The sequence below is a fragment of the Podarcis pityusensis genome (genome assembly GCF_964106645.2).
Source record: "Podarcis pityusensis genome assembly, chromosome: Z".
NCBI lineage: Eukaryota > Metazoa > Chordata > Lepidosauria > Squamata > Lacertidae > Podarcis > Podarcis pityusensis.
Genome location: NC_138044.1, coordinates 8,956,077 through 8,969,793, shown reverse-complemented (window position 1 = coordinate 8,969,793; position 13,717 = coordinate 8,956,077). Strand labels below are relative to the sequence as shown.

The 13,717-nt window shown below is 47.2% G+C and overlaps 1 protein-coding gene across 1 annotated transcript in view; it reads left to right on the top strand.

Annotated features, from left to right (window-relative positions):
- The window catches only part of LOC308468891 (uncharacterized protein), a 152,117-nt gene that overhangs the window by 100,870 nt on the left and 37,530 nt on the right, over window positions 1-13,717 (top strand). Inside the window, exons 34-44 of the mRNA XM_080991362.1 lie at window positions 188-241; window positions 5,062-5,115; window positions 7,121-7,174; window positions 8,357-8,401; window positions 8,964-9,008; window positions 9,220-9,327; window positions 10,040-10,093; window positions 10,628-10,681; window positions 11,433-11,486; window positions 12,999-13,106; window positions 13,488-13,541. Coding sequence (XP_080847488.1) covers window positions 188-241; window positions 5,062-5,115; window positions 7,121-7,174; window positions 8,357-8,401; window positions 8,964-9,008; window positions 9,220-9,327; window positions 10,040-10,093; window positions 10,628-10,681; window positions 11,433-11,486; window positions 12,999-13,106; window positions 13,488-13,541 — 684 coding nt within the window. The remainder of the gene's footprint in view (window positions 1-187; window positions 242-5,061; window positions 5,116-7,120; window positions 7,175-8,356; window positions 8,402-8,963; window positions 9,009-9,219; window positions 9,328-10,039; window positions 10,094-10,627; window positions 10,682-11,432; window positions 11,487-12,998; window positions 13,107-13,487; window positions 13,542-13,717) is intronic.

Below are 13,717 nucleotides of genomic sequence, written 5' to 3'. Positions count from 1 at the left end.
GCAATCACTTTCTCTCAAACCTAATAATTTCATGGCTGTCATGAGCAGTACCTTTTATTTTTCAAAATGCCTGGACAAATAGGGATGTTTTAAAATTCCTTATTAATGCAGAAACTAACAATGATTCAAGAAAATGATTTGAGTTTCTGGGTTTATCTTTTGTTTTCTTTTTCCCGTCCCATTCCAGGGCCTTCCTGGCAAATCTGGTCTAGAGGGGCTGCAAGGGATTGTTGGTGTCAACGTAAGTGATGGCTCTTATCCAGAGAAGGGATGAGAGACATTTAGTTCACTCCACATTTAAATGGGAGCTTACCTAATTTGCACTTCCACCAGCTGAACAACAGCCATTCTTCGAAATTCACACATCTCTGAATTTTGTGGTGCAGTTCTCTAGCCAAGTAATGGGCAGAAAAATGTATGTATTGGGGGTAAAGCATGCATAAATCAAGCAAAAATAACTTTTAAAAGCACAGAAGGTTATGCCCAACTACATTTTACTGAGAGTAAACCTGCTAAAATCAATGGACCTAAGTTAGGTCCACAAGGGATGCGGGTGGCGCTGTGGGTTAAAGCACAGAGCCTAGGACTTGCCGATCAGAAGGTCAGCGGTTTGAATCCCTGTGATGGGGTGAGCTCCCGTTGCAGGGTCCCTGCTCCTGCCAACCTAGCAGTTCGAAAGCACGTCAAAAGTGCAAGTAGATAAATAGGTACCGCTCCGGCGGGAAGGTAAACAGCGTTCCGTGCACTGCTCTGGTTCGCCCGAAGTGGCTCAGTCATGCTGGCCACATGACCCGGAAGCTGTATGCCGGCTCCCTCGGCCAATAAAGCAAGATGAGCGCCGCAAGCCCAGAGTCAGTCACGACTGAACCTAATGGTCAGGGGTCCCTTTACCTTTAAGTTAGGTCCACTGTGTTGGGTTGCACTGGATACAACCTATAATATTAGAGGAAATTGCTTAATATACATAGTCTTGCAGAGCAAAACTGCATACACTAGAAAGTGTTTATTAGGAGAAAATTGTACTGGAAGACTGATGAATTTTTGTGAGGACTTTTTATGTCACAAGCTGATGTAAAATGGTGGCACGCTGAACTTACGATTGGAGAAATGAGAAACTGAAATTGATATATTTGCCCATACTTACTCCAGAGTGGGGAAGATGGATCAACCTATTTCCCTTCTGACTTAGTTCTGCATGTACTCAGTCATGGCCTCCTTTCCCGCTGTATGCATGTTTCTTTTGTAAATTGTATGTGTACACACAAAATCATGTTTAAGACATTTGCACTTCTTTTTAAAGCACACTTTTTGTTATGCATTCTTTTCCTGTAATACATTCCTCTGTATGCTCCCGAGTGCAATTTCTCCTAGGCATGCATTTGTGTAAGCGTTAGTTTAAAAAACTATTTAAAAAACTGTACCACAAACTTCAGAGAAGTCAGTTGGTAGTCAACCTCCAGTCCTCCTGTGCCCAAGACCAGCAGACTAGGAGTTCCCTTTAGGTTGTGGACCAAAAGAAGTTCTGCTTCATCCTCAGAAAGGAGGAGACCTGACCTGTGAAAAGTGAGGTGGGCCACCTGGAACATTCCCTTCCCATCAATTCTTAGAACACCTTTTTGGAGTCATAGTATTAGGAATCATAGGATCATAGGATTGTTGAGTTGTAAGCAACCCTAAACGCTATATAGTCCAACCCTCTGCAATATAGGAATCACAGCTTCAGAACCCCTGACAGATGACCATCCAACCTGTTTAAAAACATCTAATGAAGGAGAGTCCACTACCTTTTGAAGGAGTCTGTTCTGCTGTTGAACAGCTCTTACCATTAGAAAGTTTTTCCGAATGTTTAGTCAGAATCTCTCTTTTTTTGTAAGTTGAATCCATTGGTTCGGGTCCCTCCATCTGGAACAGCAGAAAACAAGCTTGCTACTTCTTCCATTTGATAGTCCTTCAGATATCTGAAGATGGCTGTCATGTCACCTCAACCATGTTGAAGTGATTTATTGGTTTGGCGTGACCCCCGCTAATTGATTTACGATCCACAATTAGCTCTTTATGCCCGGCGCGCTTCCTCCGAGCTGCGCCACTCAGCTCCGTCTTCAGTAGCTCTCCAGTCACGCCTCAGCAGAGTTAAACACAGCGGTGAAACTGTCACGTAGCTTCACTCAGCTTCCGACAAACACACAGAGACCAGGTTTGTCTAATATCAGTCCTTTATTCCGACTTTCCCCAGGAAATCTCCTGGGCTCACAGCAGCCATGACAAACTGCCACCTCTTCCCTCAGAGAACAGAGAGGAACAGAACGTAACTCCTCCCAGCCTCCTCCCAGCTTCTAAAGCTGACGTCAGAATGCTGAGGCATCATGGGAACTTCTTAACCAGTTAAGTTCCAAACCCAACACCCCCTCTTGCCGAACCATTCTGACAAGACCTTTTTGTGTTCAACACTTTTCCCTTTGCCTTGTGCCCCTTCCCGGCATCTTTCCCAGGCACCTGTTGAACCCCTTCAACACTCCCAGAATCACACTGTGCGACACTTTTTCACGCACTTGTGACCTGATACCCTACTGACCCATTTGGGCCAGCAGTTGTGTCTTCTCCGTCAGATCCTTCCCCCTCTGACTTGACACCCTGTTTGTGAGCTTTCTCCATTACGCTAACCGGAGATGAAGCCTCACACCTGGACACTCCTTTCACAACCTTTGGAGATGCCCAGACCTGCCCTGAACCCTGATCTTGGACCTGGTCCCCATCACCGGGTTCTGAACCCTGATCTTGGACCTGGTCCCCATCACCGGGATCAGCCTCTGCCTCCCTTTCCTCCTCAGAATCAGACAGACATTCTGAGAGAAAAACAGAACCATTCCTGAGTCTTGAACACACATCCTGTTCACAGAACTCAGCCTGCTTACTGACCAGCAGCTTGGTTTGATCACCCTCTGGGTATGCAAACTTCCACCCATTGGTTGCAGGATCATATCCACAGAAGATCATTTCCTGAACCTTTGGACCACCTGCCTCAAAGAGCTCAAAGGGCTCTTTGGCTACCCTCCCAAACCCGGGAAAACCATGTACCTGTGCACCCTTGCATGCCCTGCACCCTAGGGACCTCCCACATTTCCGGAGTTTGTACCCTTTTGTGCACCTGTGCAGCTTTTGCACATGACTGGGAACCTTAGCACACTGCGCCTGTGCTTTTCCAGCATTCCCACCACCCTCCAGAGGTGACTCCAGAACAAAGAGATTGTTCTGCCCCCTTTTCACGTTGGCCACTTGTTTCCCCCCAACGTAGACCTCTAGCTCCTCCTGTAAAGGAGAAAAAAACATGTTAGCCACAGCAGAAACCGACTTTCTCATTCCGTCTGCTAACATCACAGTTGTGTCCTGTTGAAAACAGCCCTGCAGTTCCGCATTTTGCCAGCAGGCTCGCTTAGCAGGTGCTGACCAACAGCAGTATTCAAAACCCAGCGCGTCACCGTGTCCTGGCTGGAGTTGTTCTTCACAGTTGCCATAGAAGCAGTGATAAGAAAACAACCCTCCCCAGCGTCTGAACCACGTCTTTCCCTTGCGTTCCCACGCTGGCCTCCTCTCCGAGACTGATTCCCATGAGAACTCAGCTGGTTGACCTTGGGACCTTCCTGCCCAGCTGTCTCCGCTCTCCATGGGCAGCACGTAGCAACGACGAACTCCAGTGGAAAAACACTGCCCGGGGCTCCTCCCAGCTGGCTTGGCCCTCCTTCTCCCGGTAAAGCACTCCTTGCCAGCTCCGCCCCCTCTGGCCTGGCTCCCACTGCGGCTGTCTGGGAACCTGCTTTGTTGACATTCCACTCCAGCACGCACAGTGGAAAACTTTTACACTTGCCTTTGGAATCCTTCGCCCCCCCCGATCTGCTCACTAGCACTCCTTGAGGCTAACACATCAGGAACAGGGGCACCAGCCATCTTTAGGCTTTTCTCAATACTTTCTCCAGGGCTCTGGCCTCCTGCATTTCAAACGCAATGTCCTCCAAGACCTGGCTGTCTGCCATCGTCTTCCCGGGGCCCCAAGCTTACTCACCAGCTTACAAGCTCCTCCGGCACCCATCCGTGGGGAAACGATTTTCCAGCTGCTCTTCAGCTCCCAGCACTCAGCTCTCAGCACAGGCAACCACTCAGTGTCTTTCAGCTGCTCTGAGCTCCGCAGCTCTCCTTTGCCTCTTAACACCAGGCAAAAACTCCTGCCAGCGACTTCAAACGCATTCCGGCGACTTCAAAGCGTTCCTGTGACAGTTTTTACGATCGGTGATTAAGGGTCCATAACCTGTTGAAGTGATTTATTGGTTTGGCGTGACCCCCGCTAATTGATTTACGATCCACAATTAGCTCTTTATGCCCGGCGCGCTTCCTCCGAGCTGCGCCACTCAGCTCCGTCTTCAGTAGCTCTCCAGTCACGCCTCAGCAGAGTTAAACACAGCGGTGAAACTGTCACGTAGCTTCACTCAGCTTCCGACAAACACACAGAGACCAGGTTTGTCTAATATCAGTCCTTTATTCCGACTTTCCCCAGGAAATCTCCTGGGCTCACAGCAGCCATGACAAACTGCCACCTCTTCCCTCAGAGAACAGAGAGGAACAGAACGTAACTCCTCCCAGCCTCCTCCCAGCTTCTAAAGCTGACGTCAGAATGCTGAGGCATCATGGGAACTTCTTAACCAGTTAAGTTCCAAACCCAACAAACCATTCATCACAAGGCTTGGTTTCCAGACCCTTGATCATTTTCGTTGTCCTCCTCTGCACGCATTCCAGCTTATCAACAGCCTTCTTAAATTGTGGTGCCCAGAACTGGACACAGGACTCCAGGTGGGGCCTGACCAAGGCAGAATAGAGCAGTAGTATCACCTCTCTTGGTCTGGACACTATACTTCTGTTGATGCAGCCTAGGGTTTCATTAGCTTTTTCTGCTGATGCATCACACTGTTGACTGTGTGTTAAGCTTGTGGTATACAAAGATCCCCAGATCCTTTTCACATGTAATGGAGGGCTTATTAACTGGACAAGTGTTGTTAAACCCTTACATTCCAGGGTTATCCAGGATCATTTGGCGACAGAGGAAAGCCTGGTCCCAGGGGCAAAAAGGTAGGGGCCGTCAGAACATTTGGCATCAGGAGATTAAATGTTTTCAAGGGCCAAGCAACATTACTATTTATTTATTTTTGCAAATTTATGAATTGTTTCATATCCAGAACCCATCCAAGCAGAGCAGAATAAAATCAAATGGGATGTGATACAAAAGATGCAGATTCTAAAAATGAGATAAAATTTAAAAGACACAGATTCTTAATAACAATATGAAATACAAAGATACAAAGTGCCATACTTTTCCGTGTATAACACGCCCCCATGTATAAGATGCCCCCTATTTGGGGGGGGGCCTCAAATTTAAGAAAATGAGGGGAGATGACACAGAGTTGTTGAGCTTTTTTGTGGAAGATTGCCCAGAATTGTTCGGCTTTTTTAAGGGGGGAATGCCAAAAATTGCTCACCCGCATGCGTCACAATATCCACTTCCCGTCTGTCCCCTCACTGGCAGAAGCTGCCAATCGCCCGCCCAATTCTCACAGCATCAAAACCTCTCATTGACACAGCGACCAATAACATGCACAATAGCCGCTGGCAGCTGTGGCAACAAGCAAAGAAACGTCCACCGTATGCACTACCCATTTTTTAGCAGGATTTTTACAGAAAATAAACTAGTCTTATACACAGAAAAGTACGGTATCTACAAGCAATAAAACCATTTCTAAAAACTGTTCAATTAATATTCCGTAAATGATTGTGTGGTCTTAAACAAATATGTCGCCGGCTACTGCTTAGCGATTAAGATGCTAAGTACCTGTCTTAATCTCAGCTGGTAGCTTATTCCAGAGGGCTAGAGCTGCAACACTAATTAGCTTTATGCGTACTATTTAAAAATGTGATTAGGACATACCACCTCTCTTTCTTAACAATAAGCAGCTGTGGAGAGTGTGGGATCTGCACTGGAGCACGGGGAGATTGTTCCCTATGTGTCGTATGCAAACACTGACCTCATTTGAGGCAAGCCTTGTGCAGGGCTCAGGTTGAATGATGAAGAAGAGCAGAGCTCCGGTGTTGCTTCAGCAACAGCTAAGCGTAGACTGAGCCCAATATAGGAGCAAATAGTTCTGTCTCAGTTGTAAGAGCTACCAATAATAAATGGGGCCTTTGCCTAGCCTTCTCCAACACTCTTTCACTCTAATGGAGTGGGGTAGGCTCTGGTTGTACTGGTACTTCTGTGATGGCATCCTCTGAATTAGGGGGAATAGCAGTGTGATTTCCTTGGGCCTGAGTGTGTGTGTGAGCAGTGTGATTTCCTTGGGCATTGGTACCAGGGGCACCTATTCTGGAAGTGTTTTTTTGTAGCATTGTATGTAATTCTTCTGAGCAAGAATCCACAATCTCATCTCCTAATGATGGGGAATTAGATCCCAGGGTTGTGACACCATGGAAATTTCCTAATGAGCTATCCCTCTTCCCCAACATGCTATTTGCTCACAAAAAAACCCTACTTACCGTATTTTTCCATGTATAATACTAGGGTTTTTTAAACCAAAAAATTAGGTTTAAAATTGGTGTTTGTCTTATACATAGGTAGTGCTAAGCACTGGCGGAGGAAGAGGAGTGGGGGGGAGCGCACTGCCCCCGGCAGCAAGACTCCGGTGGGGTGCCATCGCGGCTGCCCCCCTGCCCCTGCTGGGTGCCATGCCCCTGCAGGCGGCTTGCCACGCCCCCAGGACATGCCCCAGCCCCTCCCCCACCTGCTCTCCGCCCCCCCCCCGGTGCGAGAGCATGAAGCTCCGCCACTGGTGCTGAGGGGTGTTTTCTTAATTTGGAGTCCCCCAAAATACACATGGGGGCATCTTATACACAGAAAAATACGGTAAGTCTATTGTCAGCAGGTATTAGTGAGATCTGTGTGCATTTGTGCATGCACTAACCACATGGGAGGACCATACTACCACTGATGGTGCTGCTACTGTATGTAAGGAAGTGATCTCATAGTAAACCATGTCTTCCTGTCCTCTCTTCTCTCTACTCCCCCTGCCTTTTGCCATCTTCACAGGGAGAGCCTGGAATCCGAGGCCCCACTGGATTTCCAGGCAAATCTGGTTCCAAAGTAAGTGTCATTTTCTGCTATGCTCCCTTACTCCTAAACGGTTGGAGGCACCTTCTGTTGTGTGGACAGGGTGGTCCTTCCCCTTACCTGGCCAATCCCCTGGCAACACCTCCCCAGGCTGGATTGGGCGATTGGCTGAGGTGGCGATCTCCAGGTATCCAGCCTGGGAAGGGTGAAGCCAGCCCGAACTACTAGGAGCCACACTGGGATCCGGGGGGCTGTGTGTGACCACGCAAAAAGGCGCCCCCCCATTTGATGTGGGGACCGGTCATTCTCCTGAAAACCAGTTTTGGGGAAGCCAGACAAGGGGAGAGGGCTCTTGTACTTGGGTTCTGCTTGTGGGTTTCCCCACAGGCATCTGGTTGGACAGTATGAGGACAGGATGCTGATGGGCCATTGGCCTGATCCAGCAAGGTTCTACTTATGTTCTTAACTTCCCCAATTCTATTGGGCTACATTGGGATCAACTGGGAGACACAGTTCATTTGCAGGGTTAGAGAGCCCATTCCCTCCAACATTTTCCCGATGAAAATAGGCATGTCCCATTCCAGAATGATAATTTTACTATTTATACCCTCTTACTGGGTTGCCCCAGCCACTCTCGGCAGCTTCCACACATATGAACCATAATAAAACATTAAACATTAAGAAACCTCTATAAAGGATTGCCTTCAGATAGCTTGATGGTTGAATAACTCCATACCCTCCAACATTTCTGCAATGAAAATAGGGACATCCCAAGGAAAAGTGGGACATTCCGGGATCAAATCAGAAACTGGGATGGTTTCTCTAAATGAGGGGTCAGCAACCTAAGGCCCAAGGGCCGGAAGTGGCCCACAGAAGTCGTTTGACCGGCCTACGAACAACCCCCGAACCGAGTTACCCACTTGTGTGCTGTGCTAAACCGGCACAGCGTGGCAGGGGCTCACTTCCACGTTGCCGGAAATCGCATCTGTGCAGATGCCGAAAATTGCGGGCACACGCACGCACTTGCGTGCAATCTGGCCCACAAAGGGATCTCTGTGGGACCGATCCGACCCAGGCAAGATAAACCTTGCCGACCCCTGCTCTAAACCAGGGACGTCCCTGGAAAATAGGGACACTTGGAGGGTCTGAGAGTCCTGAGTGGTCATTTGGCAGCAGGGTTTTTTTTTACCTTGTTTGGCTTTTCTCCCTGCATAGGGTCCACCGGGGCCATCTGGCATGAAAGGCCTTCCTGGCCCACAGGTATGTTCCCCTCCTCACAAAGTTTTCATCTCCTTTTTTTAAAAAAGTACCATCTCATTCATTCATTCATTCATTCATTCATTTATTTATTCATTCCATTCCATTCCATTCCATTCCATCATACATAAGTTGACCTACTCACCCTTACACTAATACCGATCACCTGGGCCTTCATAATGTGTGCCTTTGTGTGACGTCATAGCTGTGGGTGAGAGCATGTCTCTACACTAAAGGCGGCTAAACTATGGCCTTCCAGGTGCAACTGAACTATGACTCCCATAGTCCTGGGATCCAGGTGGATCACGTTTGGTCAAAACTCTCCGCTATGACCTGTCCATCTTGGGTGGTCCTGCACGGCATAGCTCATAGCTTCTCTTGAGTTATTCAAGCCCCTTCGCCATGGCAAGGCAGTGATCCATGAAGGAGACCACCACATTATCCTGCTAAAAATGCTCATCCTGCAGTACCCCACCCTACTCAAAGATGAACATGAAAACTAGAGGCTAGAGTATGAAAAGATGGTGCCCATCCTCTTCAGGAATAACCTTCTCATTTCTTTCAGGGCAGAATGGGAGATGTGGGCCCCAGGGGATTTCATGGAACCTTGGTAAGCATATGGTTACCTGAGCATGGGCAGGGGCTCATTTAGCCCTGATCCTGCCATGCCCCTTCCCACAGTCTTGGCAAGAAAGAAGGGGATTTCTGCCATCTTCATCTCTTTATGAGCTTGCAAATGAAAATGTTCTTCTCTTCCTTTATGAAATGCACTTGTGCACCTTGATTTTTCCCACCTAGAAATGTTTTTTCCTACTCCATAGGGACTTCCTGGTATACATGGACAAAATGGCATCCCAGGAAAGTCAGGACTAGCAGGAGAAGCAGGGCCCATTGGTCCAGTGGGAGTGACTGGTCCACCAGGGTGCCCGGTATGTACACATACGTATCTGTGCCTGGATGCTACATGTTTTGGAGCTTGGTGACAGCTTCAGGTTCAGTGGGGGTAAGAGGGTCTTCTTAGCCAGGCAGGACTGAAGGGATATCAACATCAAGGAGTGCCCAGATGGCTTGTGTAAACAAGCCAACCCCTTTGTCCCATAGAGAAAAGAATTGCCGGTCTCTCTGTGCTGTGAATGAAGGACAGTTTCACTGTTACGTATGCCAAGGACGGAAAGCCCTGGCTTGGGTGCCAAAAGCAGTCCCCCAAGTCTCTTGAGATTCTCTCCAGACTGCACCCCTCACCATCCCTACTTCACATCCTACTTGAGTGTTTTTACCTGGCTAGAATGGCACCATTGATAATGCCTGGATGGAAGACAGAGATGCGTGAGTGTATTACTAGAAATTAGCCTTCTGCACTAGTGTGTATGTGCATTGATTTAAGTGATTGCCTCAGGTGTTCCTGATTTAACTATTACCATCAATAACCTGTAAAGGGGGGTGGGGAGCATGAGAAGGAAGCACAATTAAAATAACAACAAGAAACTCACCTGCTATTTCCAGGATTTAATTTTAGACATTTTCCCGAGTTTATCCTAGTAGGTAGGTGGAGGAGCAGATTATCATCATACGAACCAATCCTAATGTACAACAGGAGATGTCCACTTGTCCTTAATTGTAAACTGTGTACTGTCTTTACAGGGAAGAGATGGGCCAGCGGGTCTAGGGGGGCCCATTGGAGAGAAAGGAGAAAAGGTAAGTTAAAGGTAGAAGTAAGAGGATCTCACCCACACACTGGTCTTCCAAGCTTGCTACATGTCAAAGTGCTAAAGGCATTCTTTTGTTCTCGTAAGAGCTGGGATACTGATCTTAAAAGATCATCTCATACCCTGTGTACACAACTGATCCCTGTGTTCTGCAGGAGAGCATCCTCTGCAAATGCTATCCTTTCAGGAAATACTTTCCACACAATGTTGGACTTTTGGAGTCATGTTAGAACTTAGAACTCCTTCCCATTGCATATCAGACAGGCACCTTCTCTGTTGCACTTTTGGCACCTGCTAAATACATCCCACTTTCTATATATACCTTCTGAAATATTTATACCAGTAGGTGTCAGTGTTGGATTTGAATTGCTTACCTGGAAATGCCTGGGATTGAACCTGGAGTTTTCCGCGTGCCAACTAGATACTCTACCACTAAGCTGTGGGCTTCCCCAGTCTGAGCAGCACTGTTCTGTGTAAACCCATCTTTTGCAGCCTATATTGCTGAATACCCCTTTTTCTTTAGGGTGCCTCTGGAGGCCCTGGTGCAGCTGGTGTCAGTGGGCTGGATGGAGAGCAGGTATGGAAATATAGTAGAATGCATCCTCTTTCCCTCTCTCTCTTGTTTTCTATCAGGTACTGTCTTGCTTACAATGCTAGAAACTTGATGGAGATGTATTAAAAAATACCTAAAGAGAACTCTGGGAATTGGAACTCTGTGAGGGGAATACTGGTGATGGTGGTGTCCTAGCAACTCTCAGCACCCTTAAACTACAGTGGTGCAGATAGGGCCTCGTTATTCTATACACAAACATGCAAACACATTAACTTCAGTTCTCCCATTGCAAAAGAGTCTGCATGAAAATTTGTATCCATTTTCATGCAGCTTTCTCCTAATGTGAGTATTATTATTTTTTTGTACATAGTTTTGGCTAGTATACGCATTTTATCAAGCAATTTCCCTCTTTCAGAATGCAGTTTCATATATGTGATTGCACTCCGATAAAGGGAACTTCCTTGTCCAAATGCTTATACTAGCCAAAAGTGTATCAGTTTTATATATTTGACACACACATTTTTGTACATATCTTCTAGTGGAAAATTCTGTGTTGCAAAATGCAGGAGTGTGAATTTCAAATGAGAACTGTGTCTTCTCTGCAACGTGCAAATCCGGGACTATCTGGGGAATAAATCTATCCCCTATCCTTAATCCATACCGAAACCTTGTGAAATCCACCAGCCTGTGATATTTGTGCTCTCTTTTTTCTATGTGGATGTGTGTGTTTAAAACAGAGTGCAGGGTTATCATTGTGTGTTTCTTTTCCCTCTAGGGTGTCCCAGGCATACCTGGAGTGGAAGGTCAACCTGGGTTAAAAGGGGAACAGGTGAGTGCTAACAAGTTTTATCTTGAACCACCTGGTTTTGAGAATCTTAAAATTCAGAGGATGTTGCTCTTGTTCTATAGGAAGAAGCTTGATTAGCATTCTTCCGCCCGTGGGACTCCCATTTGCCAAATTCATAGAATCATAGAATCATAGAGTTGGAAGAGACCACAAGGGCCATCGAGTCCAACCCCCTGCCAAGCATTCATCTGCTCAAAGGTTCTTGTGGCTACAGTTGAGAAAAGGTTGCAGCATTTGGGACTTTTTAGTTTAGAGAACTAATGACATGATAGAAGTTTATAGAATTATGCATGGCATGGAGAAAGTGGACAGAGAAGCACATTCTTCCCTCTCTTAACACTAGAACTTGTGGACATCCAATGAAGCTGAATATTGGAAGATTCAGGACACATAAAACAAAGGACCTCTTCAGTGGTGAGCCAGTGTGGTGTAGTGGTTCAGAGCAGTGGACTCGCAATCTGGTGAACCAGGTTCGATTCCACGCTCCTCCACATGCAGCTGCTGGGTGACCTTGGGCCAGTCACACTTCTCTGAAGTCTCTCAGCCCCACTCACCTCACAGAGTGTTTGTTGTGGGGGAGGAAGGGAAAGGAGATTGTTAGCCACTTTGAGACTCATTAGGTAAAGGTAAAGGGACCCCTGACCGTTAGGTCCAGTCGTGACTGACTCTGGGGTTGCGGCGCTCATCTTGCTTTATTGGCCAAGGGAGCCAGCATACAGCTTCTGGGTCATGTGGCCAGCATGTGTAAGCCGCTTCTGGTGAACCAGAGCAGCGCATGGAAATGCCATTTACCTTCCCGCCAGAGTGGTACCTATTTATCTACTTGCACTTTGAGGTGCTTTCGAACTGCTAGGTTGGCGGGAGCAGGGACCGAGCAATGGGAGCTCACCCCGTCACAGGGATTTGAACCACCGACCTTCTGATCGGCAAGTCCTAGGCTCTGTGGTTTAACCCACAGTGCCACCCACGTCCCTCTTGAGACTCATTAGGGTAGTGATAAAGCGGGATATCAAATCCAAACTCTTCTTTTTCTTCCTTTTCATACAGCTCATAGTTAAGCAATGGAACTCACTCCCACAGGAGGCAGTGTTGGCCACCAACCTGAATGGCTCTAAAAGAGGACTGGACAAATTAATGAAGGAGTAGGCTATCTATGGTAGTAGCCACAATGGCTCTGCTCTGACTCCACAGTCAGAGGCAGTAATGCTTCTGAATACCAGTTACTGGAAGCCACAGGAAGAGAGAGTGCTGCTGCGCTTGGTTCCTGCTAGCAGTTTTTTCATGGGCATCAGGTGGCCAATGTGAGAATAAGCTCCATAGATTAATCATGTGATGCATGAAGAAGTACTTTATTTAATCTGTCCTGATACACTGAGTCTGGAGGAGGAGCCCTTTGTGATTTGCAGCTGCGACCACCATCAGTATACTGTGAGTAAATTCAGACTCAAGTGCAGCTCGTTCCAATGTCATACTTCCTTTATTATTGCTTTCCAGGGTAACAAAGGAGCCCCAGGGGCCGCAGGTGTTCAAGGTAACATTGGAGAGACCGGAGAGAAGGGCCCTGAAGGGCAGCCTGGTGGATATGGAGAGCTGGGAAAAGAGGTAATGTGCACACAATTCCTTTGAAGTGGGTTTCTCAGGCCAGGTTATCAACAGCAAGGGTGCATTCAGATGTGGGGGATGTTAAAAGGGTTTTTTTCTGATTGTAATGCTAGTCTTTCTGCTCTGTTCTGCAGTACTCCTTTCACATTGCAGGGCCTGTCGCACTATGGAACTGTAGCTTTTGGACATGCCACACTAAATTTAATTCACATCAGTGGGCATGGTGTGAGACAAAAAGCAGACGCCATTGGCCAGTGTCATTGGACTCAGTATCCAGGAAACTGGATTCATGCATGGGGTTGCTGTGGGGAATTCTGAGCACAGGGTTTGATGTTATGGTACAAAGCCCCTTTCCTAAAGAGATGTGCTTCTCTTCTACAGGGTGACGATGGAGACCCTGGAAATCCAGGAGATCCAGGGCCAAAGGGAAAAAAGGTGTAGTAGATCTGTCCTGATTTCCCCCTGTCTATCTCCCTCTCACCAATAATCTCTCAGAATGTTTGAATGGCTTGAGGGTATATTCTCTCTTTCCTTAGAATATACAGTATTTTTCCATCTATAAGATGCCCCCATGTATAAGACGCCCCCTATTTTGGGGGACTCAGATTTTA